General features: G+C 41.5%; 1 protein-coding gene across 1 annotated transcript in view; it reads left to right on the top strand.

Moving 5' to 3' along the window:
• The window catches only part of pard6gb (par-6 family cell polarity regulator gamma b), a 29738-nt gene extending 5550 nt beyond the window's left edge, over positions 1–24188 (top strand). Inside the window, exon 3 of the mRNA XM_044051968.1 lies at positions 22527–24188. Coding sequence (XP_043907903.1) covers positions 22527–23629 — 1103 coding nt within the window. The 3' untranslated portion in view covers positions 23630–24188. The remainder of the gene's footprint in view (positions 1–22526) is intronic.
• Positions 24189–24643: the final 455 nt, after the last annotated feature.

Below are 24643 nucleotides of genomic sequence, written 5' to 3'. Positions count from 1 at the left end.
GTTTGCGCTGAAGGAAACCATTGTATGTCACATAATTTAGGATTTTAGTATTACATCTTCCAACTCAGCATATGTCCTTTTCTTAAGAGATTGTACCTTTAAAAATGAATGACTACCCATAGCAGCTTCACTTGAGTTGGAAAAACCTTGTACCTTTAATTACTTGTTGTAGCTTTCAGTCTTTACCCAATCGAAAAGATAGTAAAATGTAAAAAAATCTTGCGTGAGCCACTGAGAGTGACTTTTTATCAGTGTAATTAATACATAATGGCCTAAACAAACGGCACACTAATTAAACTGCTGCTTGAAATCATGTCTTATGTAGGTCATTGTTTTATGCAAGGCAGCCTGCAAACTGCTTTGAAACACTACAGGAAACCACTGAGTTTTAGCAGTTGTTAGCAGTTCTTTACTCATCTCTCTGTCCTTTCCTGCTAGACATCACTAACTCGCATAAGACGCCCCTGTTTGGCGAGATTTAGGTGTTCAACGGGCACGTTTGTCTGGATGTGTCACGCTCTCATTATATCTTGTTCTCACTTTCTTCTGTGCTACCTTCCACGCTAGAAATCCTTTAAAACACCAGGGGTAATAAGGTGTAACTCGTTGAGTGACAGATTTGGTTCGGTCTTAAGATGAGGATTTATCTCGCGCTGTTGTGCTGTAAACACAGCGCTGACATGGTGATGTGCTTCAGGGGAATGTCCCGTGTTGTGAGTGATGCTGCAGCAGTATGAGCATCTTGAGCCTCACTGCAGACTATTGTTGACTGCGAGACAAAGAGGTGTGTGTATGTGTGTGTGTGTGACAGCGGGGGTACCTCATATCTCAGGAGATCGCTCCCTCCCTACACAGTGTGGTACATGTACGAGAAAGTGTCTGATAATGACTGGTCAGTACCAGTCTATTGGCACAGGTCATCATCAGTGAGTGAGCAGACCACCCCCGATGAAAGAAAAGGCTTCACACACATATAAAGACACTATGACTCACCCCTCAGTCATAGCAGGGATGTTCATTGGAACGTTAACTGCCTTTCATATGGCCATGAGTGCAACAAGAAGAAAGTGAATTGGACTGTTCCCCTGACTACACAACTTCTGCCTCTTTTTTTAAAGGCAAAAGATAACACTTCATTTGGACACACAAGCTGTCACAATGTGTTAAACGTGTCAGAACAAAATGTTCAGACCTTCGTGGGTACATTGTACAGGAAAGGCCTGTGTAATGGCTCCCAGTAGAGATGAAACGCAAAGAGAGACAAAAAGGGAAGGAGGAAAAAAAAAGGACGAGTATAAGTGGGATCACGTTTTTGAGGAAGAGAGGAAAGAAAATGGACCGACATGCCCAGTGGTGTATCAAAGGTGTCTCCGTCGGCTAAAAACCTTACATCTTTCTAATTAATTTCTCAGCAAATCAAACCTTCATCTTAAACTGACAAGAAGACTCTCTGTGAATGTGTGTGTGTGAGCACTTTTGCCCAGTCCAACAACAATAGGTATCATTGCACATGTTTCTCTTTTATCTACCTGACACCCACCTTCAGGGTTTACATAGCCATTGTTGGTCAGATCACTTGAGCACGTGCAGCAGTTGTGTGGTAATGCAGTGATAATCCCACTGACAATACCTGAGGTTTACACCCTGTGGGCAAAGATGGCATCCTCTTTAATGATGACCTGAGCACTCTTCAGTCAGAGTAAGTGTAATAACAATGGTATGTTGTTTTTATATTCAGAAGCTTTAGAAATCAGTTGATTTGCGGCGTTTGTTCTGTTTTTATGCTGTTGCTTCTATTGCTTTTATTGTATTTGAGCGCATGTTTATGCACACCACGAGTCCAAGACATATTTTCTTTTTGGAGAATATTGATTGATATTCAAAGTCAGAGCTACTCCAAAGTGAAAGGAGGGCAGTATTTTCATGCCTGCCTCTGTAATAACTCTAAACGTATTTGTTTTTCTTTTGTCTTCTCTTTGTTTTATTTCTACCATGGTAGGGAAAAAGGACTGAAGTAAAAGTTAAGTTGATCCACCATAGTTTTGTCACTAATTTGAGCTATGACTGTAGCTCCACTACAGTGTTCAACTGGACTACTGTCCTCATGAAAGCACTAGTGGAGAATCCATTTATTTTATTGTTTAGCCGTGGGTGCAAATGTGCAGAGCACCCAGTGCCAGCTTGTGTCCAACTTTGATCCAAATGAAGATATCCATGCTCAAAATCCCAGTTGCATTATCCGGGTGTGTTAGTCAGACTGTGTACATTCATCGTCGGTCAGACTTTCATGTTTACACGTGTTTTTAAAGTCCTATTCCCAAGTGGCTCATTGGTTTCCTGGTTAACTCATATTTCAAAATAAATTTAAAAAAATGGTCCTTTCCATGGTAATAACAATGTATACTTTCAGGGGATTGTGCAGTATAAGTATTTCATATTTCATTTCTGCCAAATGGATCATTAAGAACTGGCCTAATGTTAACATGTCTGTATTAGTAAGACCAAACCTATGATGAGACGTGTGAATTTGTAGAGAGTGGGGGAGGGGTCGTCGTTTCACAGAGGGAAGTTTTGTTACTACAACATTTCTCATGCTTCCACACTTGCGCGCACACACACACACACACAGAGTGGGGTGGGGGAGGGGTGGCTGAGCAAGTGATGGCAGGAGACTGACCTCATCTAAAAATTTGTGGCGAAAGAAGAGTTTGGGGCTAAAGCAGCTCAGAATGCTGAGGCGCTGGACTCCTGGTCTGGTCGATGCTGGATCTTAGCTTGGGGTCAGTCTTAGACATTGTTGGGAGTACATTTGGCTTCATTTGTTTCAGACGTTCAGACAGAATGTGCTCAGAGAATGGACATTATCACAGGTTTATGACAGGTTTATCTAAGAAAAATAACGTGAGCCTTAACTGCTCAGTCTTGTGCAAAGCTATGCAAATCCCCAACAATGGTCCATGTAAGTAGTAAAAACGTTAGAGAGAATATATGTTATCTTTTCAAGTGAATCCATTATTTTAATTGTCACTATGAATGGAGGTGGTTAAGATACTAAAAGGCCTTTTGAGCTGGCAAACCTTGTCATAAGATAACAAGCTTTGTTACTTCTCACACTACAGCAATGGTCTTGGTGAAGCCCTGTGTATAACGCTATGTCTTATATTTAATTAACGCATTACCTATAATTACATTAATGGTTAATTAATGAGTCTTTCTCATCCAAGTAAAACACTGAGCGGTTTTTGGAGCTCAGTTTTGAGGGGGGCTGGGGGGTTTGTAGTCAGTGCCAGTGGCCTGCACACACACTAAACTTTCAACAAAAAAGGAGAGACCCTCGTTTGGTGAAGGGTTAAAAGTTTAAGTAAATAGAGCAGATGGGGTGGGCCAAGGTCGAGTCTGTGCAGCTCAATATCTAACATGCTGAGTGTCAGGGGCGTTATAGCTCCGGCAGCCCCAATGCTCTCCACACCTGTAAAAACTAAAAGGCCAGTTATCAACAGCAGCCAAACTAAAGAGAGAGGTGGCTCTACAGAATAAAACCGAAAAAGAAAACGTAACTGCAGCTGAGCCAGTTAAAGCTAAAAAGTGCAGACGTCCAGGCCGGTGCTGTTTCTCAACAACTTGGCCTGCACAGTTGCTTGGAGATCAAAGAACCGCTGGCGTTATTCCATGACTATGGCTGCGTTGACTGTCTGCACTCAGCTTCTCTCCACACTCTCCACAGCGCCTTTAGCTTTTTTTCTTTTTGCATCAGTTGAATTGTAAATGTGTTGTAAACAGAACAAAGCTTGGCAGGCCGTGAATAAAGAAATGTCATTTACACTCGAAACTATTAAGTACCTAACAGTAAAATGAATGCAGCATGGTGGAATTGTTTGAGTTTAGTTTCAGCGTATTAGTCATCACCTTTTTAAACCATATCTGTGCTCAGATGCACAGACTTGACATTTCTTCTAAGGATAAATGCTCAAGATTTAAATAGTTTCCTAATTCTTACTCTGCAATTGGAGTTTCCATCACAAGCAAATGAGCATTAAGAATAACAGCATTTTCAGAAGAGGGTGTATTTCTCTTCAATGTTTAATGGTCTGTGAGGTGTGTATAGAGATGTCAGAGGATATGGCAAAGGGTTGACCTTACCCAGACATGACCTGACCTAACCTTTCTATCTATGGAGTCACTCTGGCTCAGCTCTGCTCAACCGTCAGCCCCACTTAGTCCACTTTATCCATTTTTCTTGCATGGAATCTGGTTCTTAATGGCTCAGTCTGTTGTTTATTGTCAAAAATAGAAACAGACAGACAGTTGTAAAGGAGATAATATAGGGCCAAATTAAGAAATGCCACATGTGAAATAGAAACTCTACTGGCGTCACTATGGTCTAATTCCTGAAACGGTTACAGTCCAAATGTTGGAACAGAGAGGGCGTTTTTTTTGTTTTGTCTGGGTTTCTGGTTATACTAAGCATTTTCTGCATTTACCAAATTTTTCTTAAAATCTTATTTCCTCTCATAAGGGAAGACATGTCATTTCCTTAGTTCTCATGTTCCTCTGTGCTCTCAATGCTGCTCTCAATATTGCTGTCTTTCTCATAATTTTCAAATGCTGTAATATTTTATGTGATATTTGAAAGCATAAACTCACACAGTTGTAATATATGTCAATAAAAAATTGTAATTGGATTTCCCTTTTCCCAAATTGCTCAGCCCTAGTCCATAAGAGGAAAAGCTAGTATTAGCCAGCCAAACAATACATTCCCTTCTGTTGTAGTGAAGTTAAGGTGCAGTTTTTTTGTGATCTCTGCTTCAGTTTGCCTCTCCAGCTTGTTGTGAAGACTCTGGTCACGTGTTGCAAGGTGATGGGTATGATACACGCAGTGAAGCATTCCACGCTGTCTGGACCAAAATGATTTGTTGCGTTTGTTGCTGTGCTGTAAAAGCAGTTGTGCCAATCCACTCTGATTTATTCCCTTCCCCGTCTCTGTGATGTTCTATTGGTCATTTGAACAAATCCTGTCAACACAGCTGGCAATTCACACCAATACACTCAGGCTTTATGAGAAAAGAGGAGGTGTGTGTGTGTGTGTGTGAGAGAGAGAGTGCTTTAGTCCACATGGCCTGTTCTCTGGATGGGATTGTGCTACAGATGTGCCAACATGTCAGCGCTCAGTCATGGTAGCTGGAGGTTAAAGCTGTGCTCCTGTACCTTTTTGATCCATGTAAAAAAAAAGAAAAACAGCCTCTTGAATAATTAGCATTGGCTCTTTATCCCAGCCAAATCACTCTAAGCTGATTTAGTCCTCGGACACCGGATTAAACTGGATTGTTTGATTGGTGTAGATCAATGTGAATGTATCGATGCCGAGGTGCAGCTGTTGCTCACTTGTGATTCGGATGCTGCTTTGTAGATTCATGACAAAAGCGTCCCAGCCACATGATCGGCTCTGTTTTGATCATGTTACTATGCTACTGCCTCACTGTAGCCTGTGTCTCTCTTCAGTCATTAGTAATGATTTGTGAGTGCTGTCTGTGGCTTCCACTACCTTTTGTGCTCCTTTGAGAGCAGCCTCAGGCTGTGCAACATGGACCTTGTTTAGTAAAAAGATTCACTATGGTACAGGACTACATGCTGCCTACTGCTCCTTGAAGGAGACAGCAGCTGTGTATTTTTCTTTTAAAGCCCATCTCTGTTTTCCCCCTCTCGTGTCCTTTTGTTTTCTTTGTTACATCTCCACTCTTCCGTGCTTTCACTTTTCCCCTGAGCCGTGTTGAAAGTGCAGGATTCCTGTCAGACTAACTTCAGCAAAATCTTGAAACCCCGTCCATTTTATCGTTTCGATCTGCCTTCAAGAATACTGTTTTAGGTGTAGCTGCATGACTTTTTCACATCGGAGCTCATGCATTGCTCACTTGTCGGGGTGATGGAGAGAAAACCACGGCAGACAGTGGGGAGTCAGTCTGACAGTAAGAAAGACAGACAGGCATGGGAAGGGAAGAATGGTGGGAGGAGTGGGCAGGTTGAGTCCACCTCCATCCAGTGGTCTGGCTGTTTTTCTCCTTTTGCAATCTGAGTCAGCTGAAATCAGGAACAGGGGAAGCCCGAACAAGCTGAGGTGCCACAAGCAAATGTCATGACCATCATGAGACAAAAAGCCCTTTTATTGGAGCCTTCTTTTCTCAGCTTTAGACATAAACTTTGATGACACATCTCGAGGGCAGCAGCATGAGAAATTTCAGACAAGTTCAGGGCCAGTCAGTGTAAGAAATCTGCCCCCGTTTCTAGTGGAGAAAAAAGGGTCTCCGTGCCATAAAGCCCTTTTTTTAGGTGCTGTGTGTGGGCTTCTCCATAAAACCTGCGTGTGGCCTTTTCTCTGCATGTCTTCAGACAATGCCAGCCAGAGTTAAAGTGTGATGGAGATGCCAGGAGCAGAACAGAGGAGCGGCAGCCATGTCCGACGGGGAGCTGCCCTCTGACTGTGAAGACACGACAAAACCAGCTTGGATGATGCCGTAAATCATGTCAGCTGGCACAAAAGGAGGCTAACGTCAATGTGCAACTAGATACAGACATACACACACAACGTCTGATCCACTGCATCCTTTTCATACTGTGTGTTTGGGAGCAGGAATCTTCTATTTTAACCATAACACAGCATATTGTTAAAGAGGATGCGAAGAAAATTCCTTTTAGACTATGATTGTAGTGCATTTCAGACCAACACATACTGGGTCCTCTCTCGTCTTGCCGCCTTGCAGGGGAGGTGCCTTTTGTTTTAATTAAACATGCGAGGGCGGTTTTGTTTGGTGAAACTTCATTGGTGTTTGTGTTTCCTAAGTCCCTGCTTTCATTTTGGTTTACGACCCCACTTTGAACTGACTATCCGCTCCCCCGCAATGAAGTTTCCAGACAATGTGGGACAGGAGTTGTCTGTGTCGGGGCCACTCCTTCGATATGTTTTGTCACTTTTGATGAGTTTCGTACTCCGGCTTCACAATTCATTGCAAATAATTGGGTCATTGTTTGTTAATGGATACTAAAAATATTGAGTCATAATACTTTTGTGTGGCATTAACAGTTGAGATGCAAACATTTTCACAAATCATCACAATCTGTCAAAGTGATCCCGATCATATTGTGTAGCTCTTTTTCATCCTTTTTACTGTGGTTTTCTGTGAGCAGAAAATATCATTGTTCTGGGTTTGTAGAAAATCAATGATCAAAACTGGTCAGATGTTTGACATGCAAATTCCCCTGTTGTTGCTTTTCAGTTCTTCATATTTGTAAAAAATGAACATACACATCTGCTCTCAATTCAGAAACGCCTCAGCGTCTGGACAAAGTGTCTGTTGTGACTGCTCTCATTCTCAAAAATCCAGTGGCTCAGTTGAAGTTGACCTCACACTTTATCTCAATAAGCCCAGAGACCTAGTCCTCGGAAATTGTATGCTGGATGTGATGAATATAGCCGGTCCTTTGGGGACAAACAAACAACTTCCTAAAGTCACCACAGGAGCAGCACAGCCACTTCTCCGCAGTATGAACCTTCAAAGAGACAAACAAGATTAAAATGTACTTCAAGGCCTCATTTCTCTTTGTTCATTTACAGACTGAAAGTGGATCGAGATCCTATGACATGTGTGACCTAGATTTGTGTGTGTGTGTGTATTTTGGTCTTTGTTTATGCGTTTGTTTATGCTGTCATAAAAATAAGAATACAGGGCTTGTTAGGCTCCTGTTTTAACTTTGTTGGACAGCAGTCTGGATAAACACAGCTGTTTATCTACACAACAGAATTCCACGTTATTGTAGAACATTTCCAGAACAATAGAGAAGATATTCCCATAGAAAATGAACTTAAAACAATAATATTACAGAATGTTTTCGACTTTACTATACTTTTTATATATATATATATGTTAACCAGATTTAGTTTGAAAATGCATTAAATCTGCTCCATATACATCTGTCATCCACATTACTCTGGTGTTATGTAGTCAAAATGGCTGATTTCTCTGTTTTAGTCTGTGCAGACAGTGAGAGCTTTGAAATTACGCAGTTGCCCACATTTATTCCCTGATCGGTTCTCATGAACCACAGTTGTGAGCCAGAAATATTTAACATTTACATTCAGTTTTACCTCCTCTTCAGTGTTATAACAGAAATCCTCGCTCTTATTTTTTGCCATTGTCTTTTCTCATATTAGTGAACTCTCTGAAATGTGTCTGAAACATCTGGACGCAGATGAAAGAAATGTGCTTTTCCAATGAAAATGTAATACTATAAATGTAGCATTAGCATGAAGCCGTCATGCTTTTTGCACACATTACACAAACCGAGGTGCTTGTCGTTGGATGTCTGTATAAATTCTCATTCATCGTTTCCTTGAAGACGTTTCACCTCTCATCCAAGAGGCTTCTTCACTTCTGATGTTGTTGTTGTTACCTGTTTCCTGTTGTTTTTGCGCTTTATGCTGAGTTAATCTGTGACTGTAGCTTTACACTGACTATGGAGAAATCCAAAGCTGGTAATAATTTGATCATTTTACCAGAATGTTAGTAGATGTGTTTCCAAAGTTTAAACTTTTCCTTTTAAAATCAGTTTATTTTGTCAGTTGCTCAGAGTCAAAGAGCAACAGAGAAAAGGCAGCGATGCCAGTTTTACTCTTTGTGGTCATGTGGTCACCCTTTAGGCAATCTGGCCTTCAGATTTGTCGTGTCACAGTGGATATTTACTCTGTCCATCTCCGTGTAAATCTGCTCATGTTTTCCTTCAGTCTGTGCTTGGACAATACTGAAAATGGTTGAATAAGAGAATGCAGTGGAAAATTCCCAGGCCCAGTTTAGAACCGAGCCATGAGCAAAGTGAGGGAAGAGGGTGCACATTTGGGGTTAGAGGGAGCAGGGAGTATAGACGCTGGGTGGGTGTTGGTGGGTTTCTGAGGGAGGAGTTGCTGGTTTTGTGCAGAGATGGATCACTGTGAGACTGCTCACTGCAGTTCCTGTTTAATTACAGCTGTAGTGAATGACAAGGCCAGGCATGCTAGCCCGTGCATCTGTGAACACACTAATTCACATATGCTAATGTTATGAACACAGGTTTTTGTCCCACTGAGGAAGTCCAAGTTTACCTCACTTCATCCAGGTTTGATTAGAAAGAGTCACTGATGTACACATCAGATCAGAATCCTCACCTTCCTCTCTTTTTTTAAAGGAATTTAAAATCAATGTCACTCAGTCATTTAGTAGATATTACTTTTAAAATACTGCGTATCATTTCTAAATATTAATTTGAACTACACAGTGCTGAGACAGCTGCTTCTTCTCGCCTCAGAAACACCATGAGCAAGTTGAGCCATAAGACCTAGCTCGCACAACATCAACCTTGCCGCTGCAAAGGGTTATTTTTGGAGTCCATAATTACAAAGGAGGGACTGACTTTGCCTCTCGAAAGCTCATCTGCAGCAAACACACTCACCACTGGCCCGGCTTTGGGTCTACTGTAGTCCTGCTCATAATCACTGCTCATAAAAGTCTCATCTCCTCTTTCTAATCAAAGTAAATCACATAACTTCCCACTTTGCTTTGAAATGACGGGAGTCTCTTGTGCACTGTGCTGCCCCCGGTGCACATGGCAGTCTCATGTGCTGGGAATCTGTACATTGCAAACATTCACAAACACAAACACACACCATCTGCCTCCAGAAACCAGTCAAATGTGTTTGGCCCCATGTGAAGTCATTTATTTTTCCCCATTTGAAGTTTACTCTCCCTGAGGCATGTACCATCCACAGCTAAAACCACTTAACTTAAAAGTCTGAGGAAACATATACAGACTGTGTTCAAGTGTCCTCTTCAATGTTTGTATGTATGGATAATGTAAGGAACATGTTTTTTTTTTCTCTCTCAGTTTTTATTTAGTGCAAGACATAAGTAATTTGTACACGGTGAACAGACAATCATTCTTTCAACATTACAAAAAGGCATATTTATGTTGTATATGACTCAGCCAGTTTAGTATATGTTGGAGTAGTTTATATGTACTAGGGTTTTTTTTTGCTGAGAGGGAGTTGACTGTTTCTGTAGTGTTGTTTACTTTTTTGATTTCCCCCTGTGGCTTAGCCACACTGACAAAATCTGAGGCCACTTTGGTGTTTGTTTTTTCTTTTAGGGGGGATAAAAAGAGGGATTTCATTTTAGAGTTATTTCTATGTTTTCTGACGGCAGCCGGCGCTGAAAATGACAGAATTCAGCTGATGCCTTTTAAAACTCTAGATTATGGTGATGGAGAGGATTATACAACTCTCTGTGTGTGTGTGTGCACGCATGCTCCACAAATTAAAAGAACAATTACAGCTCGCTCAAAGTACAGCCTTATGTAGGTCACGAGTCTAAAACAATGAGACAAGCGGTCATGCCCCACACCAGTCTGGCAGTTCTTAAGCCATAACATGATCTTCACTGCTTCGATTGGCTATAAATGAAGACAGAGGTTTTTTTATGATTGGCTATCACATTATATTGTATTCAACATTAAAGTAAATGACAAAGAGCGTCTGAATGACACGTCTTGTCCATGGCGAAATTGATTACTCTGGGAAGATCCAATTTGGCCATAAGGTACTTGATTTTAATGCTGTACTATATAGTCTGTCTTTAATGATCAGTTCAATGAGTCAGAACAACACAAGCTCCATTTTGTTTCATACTTTTGATTAATATGTGCAGACCTCATGATCAGCTAACTGTTGATGTTTAAGGAGATTAGGAAAGATAGTTTCAGGGTAAGTAGGAGTGCATCTCTTAACTGAAGCCTCGTGTACCATAAATGAAGTGAGATGATTGTCAAGTGAGTAATTCTGACCCCCGCATCGTGATGATGAATGAAGATTCGAACATCAACCTTAATAAACTTTGATAAATTGCATTTTTACCCAAAGCTCTCCTAAAATACAGGCTCACCAGCTCCTGAGCTGACTCACACATGTCTGGAATGGACAGACATTGTGAGAAGATGCAGCCCCTTCTCCCACACACCATCCTCTCCTCCTCCTCCTCCCCCCGAGTTGGTGCTTGATTTAGGCCAACTCAGCAGTAGAGGATGGGAGAGGAAGGAAAACAATGGAGGAGGGGAGGAATGAGCCCTGACTCTTGTGCTGATATGAACTGTGTCCCAGAGACCCGCTGTAACAATGGTCACTGACAGCTCATGGGGGAGAGAGAGATACAGAAACCTGATGAGGTAAACTACAAATGGAGGCAGTGGAGCAAAGCAAGAGCAGGAAGAACCATGGATATGTGTCACCACACACAGGAAGTGTTTTGTTATGCTGTGTGGTTGTGTAAGACAGGGTGTTGGTGTTTTCAGGTGCAGGGGAGGATGGTAATGAGGCCTGCCCTGACTTGCAAAGGACTTGCCCTATCACAAACTGGGAAAGGTGGGGGCCCTCACCTGGAGGCCGAAAACGGCATTTTCAGTGACCCTTGTTCTTGACAGAGAAGAGGTCAATGAGAGAGCCTGTGCTAATGACAATGTCCAACACATAGCTGTCCAAAACTCATGGACTTAAAGGGATTAAGAATGGTAGCATTACTCTTCTGTCTCTAAGTGGACCAGTGTGACTAGAGCCTTTTTACACAAATATTAGTATAACCTGAGAGTTTTACGTGGGTGAACCTGTTCAATTGAGTTTTTCATGAATTGTGATGTCACTAACACGCCAGAAATGAAATGAGTAGGTGGAAGCTCAGTGACATTGTTACGGTGGTGACTCTTGTGTGTTTTACTTTGGTCCCTCTTTCAGTGAATTGTTCAACTAATCTGATTGATGACATAAAAAAATATTAAGTGCTGTCCCAAGTTGTAAAGAGTAAAGTTTGTGCACAAACACTCATAGGCTAATAGCTATAGCAAGCTAGAAAATGGGTCTGAAAATGATGCAGGAATTTGTCGCTGCCAGAAATAAAGCAGTAGAAATTAGCATGTTCACCCACTTTTTTGAGTTCCAACTAATGCCAAAGCTAACAAAAATCTGCCTGCATTTCAGAGTAATTTGACCTGGGAGTGAATGCCGATTTAACATAATCCCACTAGTTAAAAAAACATTGAAACCTGTGTTAAAATGGCAATGTGTGAGCACATTTTTGTGTTTCTTACTTTCTGAAAATCCTGACGTGTTGTTTCAGGGTTAGGTTCGGGAGTATGGGCCTGTAGTTGTGATGTTTGAGGTATAAGGGGCTAGGAGAATGCATTCTGTCACCGTGTGTGTGTGTGTGTGTGTGTGTGTGTGTGTGTGTGTGTGTGTGTGTGTGTGAGACTGTGACTGTCTGCTTGGACAAGGATGAATAAAACGTGATCTCATCTGCCTTTGAAGATAACGTTTTTTCTGGCCTCTTATAAGTCAAGTAGTAGCGTGAAGGATTATTTTTCTTGCTTGTGGTGTGAATGAGCCGACCGTCCCCAGTGGCAGCTTCATAACAAAGGATCCCTTTTCCTGTGGGTTGATGTAAGACCCTCTCAGCAAGACATATTCTATGAAAACGGACAGTCTCGCCCTTTCCCCATTCTCTTGCTGTCTGCTCTTCAGGCCGCTTGTTTACTACTAAACAAATTGAAACTGGCTCACGGGGAGCGTTATGAGTTGCTTATATTGTCACTTGTTTACAGAGGGAAATGTGGCTATTTTTAAGTCTGTGTCTCTCTGCTCACTTGTCTCCTTTTCTACATGGGTTTTCTGAAGTTTAAGGAGGACGAGGATGAAGTTAAGAAAAGTCAAGTAGAAGTCAGCAAAGTTGTGTTGCATAATATAATGTAATCTAATATATAATACCAGCAAATGTTTGAGCTGTTTTTAATAAAATTCCTCTGTCCTGTTTGCATATATTTAAGCAACCTGAATAAATTCAACACAACTCCAACCTTGGATTGGCTTATTCATTTTTGTAAGGCAATAAAATAAGCAACATGCTCTGGAGCTCATTAAACAAGATTTTGTGTTTTTGAAGAGTCTTGTTGTGGTGGTTCTGCAGGAGAAGAGGATTCATGCAAATCTTTAAGTCTGAACTTCTCACACTGGCACTCTTTATCACTAGTATTGACTCCCTCGAACAGAAGGCCAGACAGGTGGTAGGACTCCAGTCCAAGTCAGCTGCTGTGACCTGTGTCGCCACTACAGTGACGGAATGTATTTCCTCTTACCTTCTCTTTGCCAACATGCCTGAAAGTGTGTTCTTTGTCATATGACTGAGAGACATGTGTGTGTTTTGGAATGTTGAGTCACTCTCTGGCTTTATTGTTTGGTTTGAAATTAACAACCCGACTCGTCTCTTCAGGAAAGATTAACTTGTGACATTTTATTTATATCTTTGCATTGGTACGAAGCAGAGACGAGCTCGTGTACCTGTGGGCCAGATGGAGTGGAGGCTTAGTGGAACTTAAATCAACAGCATGTGTTTGCCCATTTGGATTCAAGCATATGACCGACAAAGAGGCAGCGGCATTAAAACCAGAAGCAGTAGTTTGGGGAGGAGGAAGCAGGAAAAATTGTAAACCCCCACCACCACCACCACTTTTTTCTCTTGAAAGAGGGGAGGGTACCTGATGGAGTGTAGATTGTTCCTTTTGAGGAATGCAAGACCTGTCTCCTCCATCGCTCTTCTCTTCCTCCTTCTTTGATGTTTTACCCTCCTCTGTCTACGTCAGCGCACACACAAATGCAGGTTAATCTCCTTACGTATGCACATGCTCAGTCCTACTCCCTTCTTTAAATACCTTTCTCCTGTTCTTAACCTCTGTTACCCTAATGATTTGACCTGACATTTGTGTTTGTGTGAATAAAGGTGCTGTGTGAGGTCCTGTGAGAGTTAGGCAAGTAGTGTTTACAATTGGGGTTAGTTTACAGACAATAAGTCCATGTAAAAGTGCCTTATGGCCGTGTGTGTGTGTGTGTGTGTGTGTGTTGTGGGGGTGGTGATACCTGTAGCGAATCTTAAACCTGTGACTCTCTCTCTCCACCACACAGACCATGTCAGAACAGAGCAGCAGACGAGGCAGCTCCATTTAACTTGTCCCAGATGTGCAGTTCAGCCCCTGCAGTGTGCTGCAGTAACTAGTAGTGAAATGAGTGGAGGCAGTGTGTGTGTGCTAAGTGAAACATATACTGTATGTATACTACAGCTTTGTTGCATTCTCTTAGAAGATGGTTTCACTTGACTCTCTTATTTACTGAATGTTTTGTGCCTTTATGTCTTTTGAGTCTGTGTCACTGTGGCAAAATGAAGGAGTTTTGCATACAAGGGTTCATCTGTCTGTCTTGTCTGTTTTGGACAGATTTTGTAACTGTAACTGCAATAGCACGAGAACTTTGCAAGATGCAGTCACAAATCTGCTCAGGTTTGGAAATAAGATACTTCCTCACTTAAGTACCAACTACTTGCATGTAGTAATAATCAGAAGAAAGTAATAGAGTCATGATATCAATGTGATCTTTTTAAAAAAAAGTAAAATACCTTCTTAAAATACCTTCTTCAAAGTACTAATATATTGGAAATGTAATTAAGCAACTCATGAACTGATCATACATGTTCGGTTAATATAATGTACCTCACTGTATACATATAAAGTAGCTTTACAAATTTAAATACGGAGGTATTTAGTTCCTTTTTAAGCATTGTCTTTATGATCACTCTCTCTTTTGTGTTCACCTAAAATAACAGAGCATGCACAAGATCACGAGACTGTTCCAGTAAGTTCCTACCCAGACTTTCAGAGAAGCCTTCGATTTTTAAAGACGTACGTTTATCGAGCTTCTCCAAATTTCCACCCGGGCCCTGCCTCAACCATCCCTGCAAGAATGTGAAATATGTTTGCATGTTTAAAAAAAGTCCATCTTTGTTCTGTCTGGATTCTTTTTTTCCATGTTAGTACTAGCTGGATGTCTTGGCAGCAGTCAAGCCCCGAGCATAGATAGACTTCCCAGGCGTCTCCCAACACGGAAGAGAGGAGACGTCCAAGAATACTCATTTACTAATTGTTTTGGTTTATCCTATGCATTTCTACATGTCTGTCCCACTGGAAGGGGCTCCATGCATTTTGTTTTGTGGCAAAGGTTAAAATTTGACAAGGCAACTAAACAGAAGTGCATTTTTTGTATTTTGCTACAGTTCCATTTTATTGGAAGGATATGGAGACATTTGCTGTTCAGTTTTATTTTGTTGGATTGTGTTTGGATTTGATGTATGAAACCACTGGAGAGTCGTGAGGAACAACTATTTGTGAGCCCACGCTCGAGGAGATAAAAAAGCTCTCTGCATTTCATTTAATCATGTCCTTTCTAATGCAAACAGGTCAAAAAATACAAACGTACAAAGGGGAATAATGTATCAGTGTTTTTATATATATGTGTATGTGTATATATATTTTTATATATATATGTGTATATGTATGTATGTATGTATATGTATGTGTATATATATGTATGTATATATGTATGTATATATACATGTGTATATATATACGTATATATATATATATATATATATATATATATATATATATATGTGTATATATATATGTATATACATATATATGTGTATATATATATGTTTATATATATATATATACATATATATATATATATATATGTATATACAGTGCATACACTTTAATCTGCAGCATTGAAATGGGCTGGTCATTCTCTCCTCCATAGCTCTGTTCTGTCATGTGCTGTTTCACCCCGTTCTACTTGACGCCATATTCCTGGTGGTTTTGAAAGTGAGGGGCTTCCAGCTGTGGGTGCGTGTGTATGTGTGTGTCTGTGGGGCCCAGGAATGAAGCCCACTGCCACAGCATCCAGTGACCTAATGCAAAAGGCAGCAGGGGCCATCTCTATTAACTGTGTGTGTGTGTGTGTGCTTCGTCTCTTTCTCTCCCCAGTCTATGGTCTCTCCTGTCACTTAGCGCTTTGTCACGCTTGGCCGAGGATCATGATGGAAGCTTGGGGGGGTTTGGGGTGCAGGAATGTCACTTGCGTAGATGGACTGTAGCAGAATAGACACAACATCAAGCCTGAGGTTGTTGAGTTTGAGCACAGTCATGAACTGATGTTTTTAACATCATTCATGTTGAAAAAAAAACTACTTCCACTACAGTAACTTTTAAAGCATAAAGAAGGTGGCTTTTTTCAGCTTTAGTGATGATTTTCATAATCCATGTAGGCTTTTATACAGTTTATGGTAAAGTTGTACTTTATTTACTGAACAGCACTTTCCATTAAATAGGTGAAACTTCTGCAGTAAAATATCTAAAAACAAGACTGTAATGTAATATGTGTTATACAGTTTGTTGAATGGTGTATTTCAATAGGAATCTGTATTTTTATTCGAGGTAACTGACCTTTTTACTTCAGTCACTTTTTAATGAAATCTCTCTCCCCACCCCCACGACACACTACAGTAAGGACGGAAATATTCAATACTACGTTAGCTCTTGTGTTGTTTTTGAATTTTTGCCATTTGCTGCAGATTCTGCTGTGGAAGCTCTCCCCATAGGACTATACAACTTCCGTAGTCCTATGTACTGGGATTTTTTTGTCATTCTCTTATTGTTCTGATTGAGAGACCCCTAGTGGCAGAAATTACCCAGGCGACTGTTCATAAATCAAGATGTTAATTCTAGCATTTAGCATTTAATTAGAATTTCATATGTGCTTAATATATCTCTCCACATGGTCCGGGGTCGCCACAGTAGTCACTGCCTCTGTGAAGCCGTTTGAAAGGAGATTGTGTTTTGCAAAGTTGCTCGGCCAAGCTGCTGGTGCTCGGGGTCATATCACCGAGTAAAAATATCATCACCAGGCGGGTCACACCCTCGAGGGGCCACCTCTAAAGCCATTAGCAGGGTGTTGATGTTGTCACCTCCACACCAAGTCTCACACGATTGTAATAAAAAGTATTTTCACTCTTAAAAAAACAAGTTAATAAACTTGTGATCAAGAAAATAGCTTTTGAATTCAAGAATATTACAAATGGTGTCGTCGTCAAATAGATTGTGCCTGTTATGAGGATTTAGTAAGGAAAATACACAAAACATAATTTATAATAAAAAGGAAGCACAAAATGAATATTATGCTGTAGTTACATTTGTGACCACTAATACTAAAAGTATCCTAAAGTAAAATAAAAATGAATTATATTCGATTATTAGATTTTCATTCATTTACACATGTGCAGTCATGTGCCCACAAATCACTCATAAATGAAGGTCGTATAGCTTCTTCATGATATTTCCACTGCCAACGCAGGTACCCAGTGAGCCCACTTTCACAGAGTCCCGTGTGAAATATCTCACTCGAAGTCCGCCCCAAAACACTTTTTCAAACATCATTAGTGTGAAGGTCTGTGTTGTTGTCGTGGGATCGCTCACCAGTCATATCAGTCGTGTTGTGACATTTTCCCTTCTGTAAAACACACCCGCACTAACAGTGTGTAACAGTGCTCTCTTTCACAAACACACACACACACACACACACATGCGCGTACAATACAAAGCCCCGGTTGATAAATACTATTTGCATATTGCAACACTGCATCACACGTGAAATGAAGCGTAGAAAAGTTTTGGACTACTTTGTCTGAATGGATGTTTGTTTCTGTTTTGGTTCATTTCCATCGTCTTTTGACTCTTGTGTTTACAGTCGTGTCAAATCAGTAGTGAGTGTAAGAAGACCTGCCAGGAACAAGTGTGTGTGTGTGTGTGTGAGCCTTAATGGCTCATCATAAAACCCTTTAGATTCCTGTCTTTTTATGGGAGATGGAAAGTAGTAGCACTTTATAGGGCCCTTCTTTTCACAGCGTTGGTTTTAACTAGAGGTGGGCTGTAGTGGAACAAAGACTCTTTTTTTTTCACTTTTGCCCACACTTTGTAAGCTTGAAAACAGGTTGGGACAATCAAGAGCTACCAGGGGCAACAAAGATACCAGTTTTATCCTCCAGGATGGACTAGTATCACACAAAAAGTCTGCAGAATACATTTCCTGCCTAATTCAAATATGTCAGGTCTATTCAACATTATTCTGGTGATGGATCACATTACTTAAATAGTATGCCTGCAAATTTAATCCAACCTTTACAAATACACTCCTTTAATCTCATACACACACACAGTAAGAAAGAGTGTCCACAACCCATGTTTTTCACCTCTGACCCTCCTAGAGCCATGTTAGCCAGTAGTTAGCCTGTACTCCTGAATGAAACCTCTTCCCTTTACGTCACCAATACCAGAAAGAATTTCGATTGACTAGACTGGATACACGGCAGTTTTAAAATCTCACCGTCACTTTCTGACCTTCCTTCTTTATCCACAGAGCTGTGTCAGAGCTCTCATGTTACCCTCGCTGATAGTCTTAACCGCAGATGTTTAATGTTCTTTAAGTGAATGAATGTTTTTCCGTCTCTGTCAGCATTTAGCATCATTATTAGCTGGATTTTTATCCCCCCCCGACCTTAAGTTGAGAACAAACTGAAGTTGAGGATAAATGCAAACAGCTGGTGGGTGCATGCACACTATGCATGCACCCACTATGCTCCTCGATTGCGTATCATCCAAAATGGGTTTTTTTTTTTAATATTCTTTATATGATCAGTAAATTACAATTCATGGTTAAATATCATCATGGAAATACTGTAACACACGTAATGGAAGCATGTTTTTCTAATAGGATTTGGTTGCAAGGTGCTGTTGAGCCGGCAGATGCCTGGTATTGACTCGCCACGGTTTGATCAACGGGTTCACGTTGGCTTACCCATCATGCTTCAGTCTAGCCGGGATTAGGGAATGTCAGGAGTTGTTAAGATAAACTTTGTGTGATCGGCCGGAACATGCTCACTTAGCCCAGCTCGGTCTGCACCACAATCTGTGTGTGTGTGTATATGCAAGTTAAGGAAGTTCTGCCACTGTAATTATTTATCTTAACTGAAGTAATTAATAACCTTTTTTATTGGAAATTTTAAGTAATTCTCTTGCATTTTAATAGGATTTGTTTGTCACATGTTATTACAGGAGTGTGTGCAATGTTAACACTGAAATTGTACACCCTCTCAGTAACGGAGAACAAAATGTGTGTAACTCTGTAATGGAAAACCCCTTTTTTTCAGACCGATGAATGCTTTGGTCCAGATTATAAGAAATGCCAGCCCTGCAGACAGACATAGACAGGCAGGGATTTTGCTACTGTAGTCTGGTTCTCTGCCTCAACAATTTCATTTATTTGGCATTCGCAAAAAAGTGCAATTCCATGACGCTCCAGTGGTTTTACTCAGTAGGACAATGCACGGTAGCTCCAGGTCTGTTTGTCAAAGACGGGAAACTGATTCTCACATTTGGAGGAAGTGAATTCTTAGCATTTTTGACTGAATCCCAGTCAAAACTCAACTATCAAAAAGAAAAAAATCAAAGGTTATGCATGTTGTGTTTCAACTTTCTTGAAACATAAAATGTGTTCTCTGAATGTGAGTGTGTCAATTTGCACTGAACCTGCAACTGTTCATCAAAATGTGCTCATGCTTACACTTCAAGCAGTGTAATTACGTAGATAAGTCTTAAAATGACTTATCAGTGCGGCAAACCTCTGTCCTTATATGGCATTAGATATATATTAGATAGTGTTATCTCTTGGTTACTTTTCCTTTTATAGTTTTAGAAAGATGGACATAGGGAAGGGAGACGTACAGTATGTATTTGTCATTGTTAATTACATTTCTGCAAACCACCAAGGAAATATTCATACATAATGTTTTTTAAAATGCTGCTTCATTGAAAGAAAGTTACTAAAGCTCGGATTTCCTTCAGTCTCCAGCAATTATTCTGTAGGATATATCACACTCACACCATGTCCTTGGATATGTAGGGCTATTTAAATAAATTGCACTATAATGGGCTTCTTATGGGGTTTAGCGAAACAGCTGCGTGACAGTACACGGAGGAAGCGTAATTATAGTTGTACACGTAGGATTTGACTGAAAGATCATCTGTCCCACTAAAAACGCTGGTGATGTGGTGGAGTGTGCGGTGTGCCGTTGGTTTCAGATTGAGGTGAGGGTGTGGAGAGCAGAGGGCGTTACACCATGGACCTGTAATGAGACTTTGCTGCAATCCCCTCCAATATGGTTCCCATCAGCGAAACTTGCACTTGTGGCTGAAATTCCAGTGCTGAAGCAAATGCCTTGTCTGGATTCAATCAAATCAGCTTCTGCCGTAACGTGCGCAGAAAACTGTGAGGGCAAAGGAGGAAAAAGATCAGTGATACTCGGATGTCTTCAGGTGTTAGCTGTAGGCAGGCTGGATTTCAGTCGAAGAGGTTTCGCCTCTCATCCAAATGGCTTCTTGTGTTTCTGCTAACCCCACCCAAAAGGAAATTTAGTACATACTGAAAACACCATGTACCCCAAAAACCTCAAGACCATTTCCACTTCTTCTCCAAAGCTGTAATTAAACAGGCTCCTGCTTGGTCAACATTTTGCTCAGAACAAGCGAGAGGAAGGTGGCGAAGGAGGATGACATTAAAGAATCAGCACTGCAGAGCGAGCTGCATGGCAGACATGTGATGTTGGAGGGCCAGCTGGCTCTGCTCAGAGACTCCATATTTGGTTCAGTGTGCTCCAAGAGGCTTCTTCTCAACTGAAGAAGCCTTTTGGATGAGAGGTGAAACATCTTCAACTTAACTTAAGCAAATCCAGCTGCCTACAGCAAACCCCTGAAGACGACTATGACCCGAATGACTGGGAACCTTCCCAGACGTAATAGTTGAAATAAAAAATGAAAAACTGATTTTTATAGCAGCAAAATCTGATAAGAGGCATTTTCCAGGCCATTTTTTATCAGCTATTAAGTACTGTTGGCAGAGCACTGTGGCTTCTGTCCTTATTTCAGGCTGTGCTGACATTAATGCACTATTTCAGTATTTTCTCAGTGCTAGTTCCCCATGTGCCCCATTGTCTGCGTTACTGTTGACCCCACCCAAAAAGCGGCGTCTTTTTCACCATGCACGCGAAGACATTAAGCACATACCAAAAACACCATGTCCCCCAAAACCTCAGTACAAATTCCACTTCCTCTCCAAAGCTGTAATTAAACAGGCTCCTTCTCGGTCAACATTTTCTTCTGACCGAGGGAGACGACAGTGGTGGTGGAGAAGGACATATTAATGAATCAGCACTGCGTAGCACGCTGCATGGCAAACATCCGCACCCCTCCAAGGTCAGAGGGTGCTCAAAGACTCCATATTTGTTTAAGTGTGCTCTGAAGATGGGATCAAAAATGACATTATGCTCATCTATGGTCACTCATGATCATTTTATAAAGCAGGTGTCCACACAGTAGGGCAAAGATGACTCATCGTTGTTGCCATGGCAGTGCAGGAGCTGATGCTCCCGCCTGGGGACCCTCACTTCCTGTCACATTAGGCTTTGCTGTGTCCAGATTTCCTGTCTGCCTGACGAGGAAAGATTAGAGCACTATGGAGTTATTTTTTTAATCAAGCAGTGCACACATCTGACCAAATTTCTTTTATTGTTCAGTGTGACACCTTAGAAGATTCCTCTCATTCCTTTCTGTTTTGCCTCCACCCACCTTTCTTCATTTTATCCAAGCTGTTTTGCAGCTGGAATGTTGTTCTGAGGAAGTTGCTGTTTCACTATGAGGATGATCTCGTCTTGCATGAAGGTCTTCATTGTTTCACTCGTTGTTCTAAATCTCTGGTTGCAAACGTCATGCTTGTACTGAGATTAGTGCACTGATCTTCCCTCGCATCTCATTCTTTCCACACTGTTTTGTCTTGTCTTCCTTTGAGTTCACTTTCTGGTTAAGCCACTGGAGAAACACTTTAATTGTAGCAGGACTGCTACAGTTCAGAGTCTGTATGTACTGAGTGAGGATAGTACATGTATGTGCCTGTGTGTCTAAGGGCATAAATATACATAGAATCTATAGCTGCAGCTTAGTGGAAGAAGGGTGGGTCACCTCTATTAGCAAAGGCAGGGAAAGTATGCACACTCAGCATTTTAACTAAACATGCACGCACACACACACAGCTTCTCAGCAGTAGCAGTATGTGAATATAATTGACATGTTCACGTCATTTTTCATCCTTAGGTTTGACTTGTCATTCTTCCTCATTAGGACAAACCAGCAGGTGTTTAAAGCTTCACTTTAAAAACGGTTACGTGTGGAATGAAATCTCTGCACATGATTAGCAGTTCTCTCACGGAAAAGAAATATTTTCAAGTACATTTGTGCATGATTTGAGCAAAGCTCTACGAGTTAGTGCATCAGGTGCTTTGATTTAAATTTGAGTGTGTGTGTGTGTGCGTGTGCGGCTTTTGTAGTTGTCGTATGGAATCTTTTATGTTGCTGCTACTCTCAGACTTTTTAATGCCATCTCTGAGTTGCATATGAAATCAAATAGCTCGCTTACAGCAATGACGCCCAAATACTCACTGTTTTCTGTTTTTCTGTCTTTTATTTTTGTCTTGCAGAAGAGGTCGACTATGCTAACTTTGGCACCAACACAATAACTCGCAAGAAGAAGGCGGTGGTCGCTCTGCGCAACAACGACATCAACCGCAAGCGGCCACACATCCGCATCGGCATGCCCCAGGACTTCCGGCCCGTCTCTTCAATCATCGATGTGGACATCCTGCCTGAGTCTCACCGCCGCGTCCGACTGTATCGCCACGGCTCAGACAAACCATTGGGTTTTTACATCCGAGATGGAACCAGCGTGCGGGTGACGCCACACGGGCTGGAGAAAGTCCCCGGCATCTTCATATCCCGGCTGGTGCCTGGAGGGTTGGCGGAAAGCACTGGTCTGCTGGCAGTTAATGATGAGGTGCTGGAGGTGAATGGCATTGAAGTGACTGGAAAGTCCTTGGATCAGGTGACGGATATGATGATCGCCAACAGCCACAACCTGATCGTGACGGTCAAGCCTGTGAACCAGCGCAATAATGTGGTCCGAAGCAGCAGGATATCGGGCAGCTCAGGACAATCGTCCGATAGCGGCGGGTCGACTGGTTATCCAAGTCTGTCGGTGGCCTCAGTGGGAGTGATGTCCTCGGGAGCACATGGCTACCAAGATGACCTGGAGAGTGATGAGGACGCAGACATTGTCATCGAGAGCAGCATCAAGCGGCCGTCTCAAAGATCAAGTGCTTCCCTGGCGTCCACTGTGTCTCGCACACAACAGCAGACGCCAACAACAGTGACGGGCCTCGCAGCACCTCCCAGCCCTCCCAGCCCTCCCACTCGTCCTTCGTCGGTCGTCTCCACTGCCTCCTTTCGCTCTCAGCCGAGCCTCAACGGAGGAACCCACCACATTCACCACCACCACCACCAACAACAACACAGCAGCCTCAGCTACCAGCTCCACAGAGACCTGAACCTCCAGCACAGCCTGCACCAACAGTCCCAGCACAGTCTCCACCACGTACAGCCCCCGCATCACAGTAGCAACCCAGCCCTCCGTCACAGCAATGGCAGCCTGCACAAAATCCTCAGCTCCCTGAAAACGGACCCACGGCACAGTCTCGCGCTGCCCAGGGGAGGGGTGGAGGAGGATGGCACCGTCATCACACTATAATACTCAGACCCACACACTCAGAGACTCCAACATCCCAAACTGCTCAGAGACTTTAACTGGAACACCAGGCTGGATACATATGAGCAGTGGGTGTTTTTTTGTCAGATATTAATTCAGTAACTTGTATTTGTTTTGTTTTTATGAGATCATTGATAAAAGGAAGTTTCAAGCCAGGAATCAAGGAACATGTATATATTCTGTCTCTTTAAGATTGTTTTGTCTTACATGGAAAAAAATGTGTATGTATGTATGTATGTATGTATGTAATAAGCATCAGAACAAATAACAGTTTTTAGGCGAGTCCACTGTATCCTAGAGTTCTGAATGTGCCCACAGCACGGCGTCTCCTGTTAGTGACCACTTTTACAAAAACCTTTTCATTCTTATTACTGGGACCAACTTTGGGTTGCTTTTGGATGTTTTTAAAGAGTAAATTTATATTTCTTATATTCTGATAAATGCTGTGTAGAGAATGAGTTTGTTTTTTTAATAGGTCTTTTATGCATTGATGATTTTCGATCAAATTCTTGTATCTGTTCCAATAAATTATTCTCTCTGACACTTTTGCAAACTAGTAATGTTTTGTCTGGCATCATTTAAAAGCCAGTGATCCCAGATTTGCACAGTTATGTGTGGTTTAACGGTTCTGATCTCAGTCGCTTCTTAGTAATCGCAACTGTTTAAGTAGCTAAAACTATGCAAAATTGTAATGATGTAGATATTGGAGCTCAAGTCTAGAGGACTATGTGGAGTTGGATGTGTTTTTAATAGTAATTATTTATTCAGTATTTTTAACAGAAGATTGTCATTAATGCATCAAGACTTTAAATTGAATGATTAGAAACACATTGAGAGAAGAAAGTTTGTGTGACTTTAATTTGTCATAAATCAAATCTTAATTCAAATCCCCACTTTCATAACTCGGTCACAGTGTGAGTGCGTAAATTTGCTGAAATGTAATTGGTTTCAAATTTTTATGGCAAAGAAACATGCAGTGGGTGCAGCTTCATTTAA

This window comes from Solea senegalensis, linkage group LG20 (genome assembly GCF_019176455.1).
Source record: "Solea senegalensis isolate Sse05_10M linkage group LG20, IFAPA_SoseM_1, whole genome shotgun sequence".
In the NCBI taxonomy this organism is placed as follows: domain Eukaryota; kingdom Metazoa; phylum Chordata; class Actinopteri; order Pleuronectiformes; family Soleidae; genus Solea; species Solea senegalensis.
Note: the sequence above shows the minus strand (reverse complement) of the source record. Positions and strands in the feature narration are given on the sequence as shown.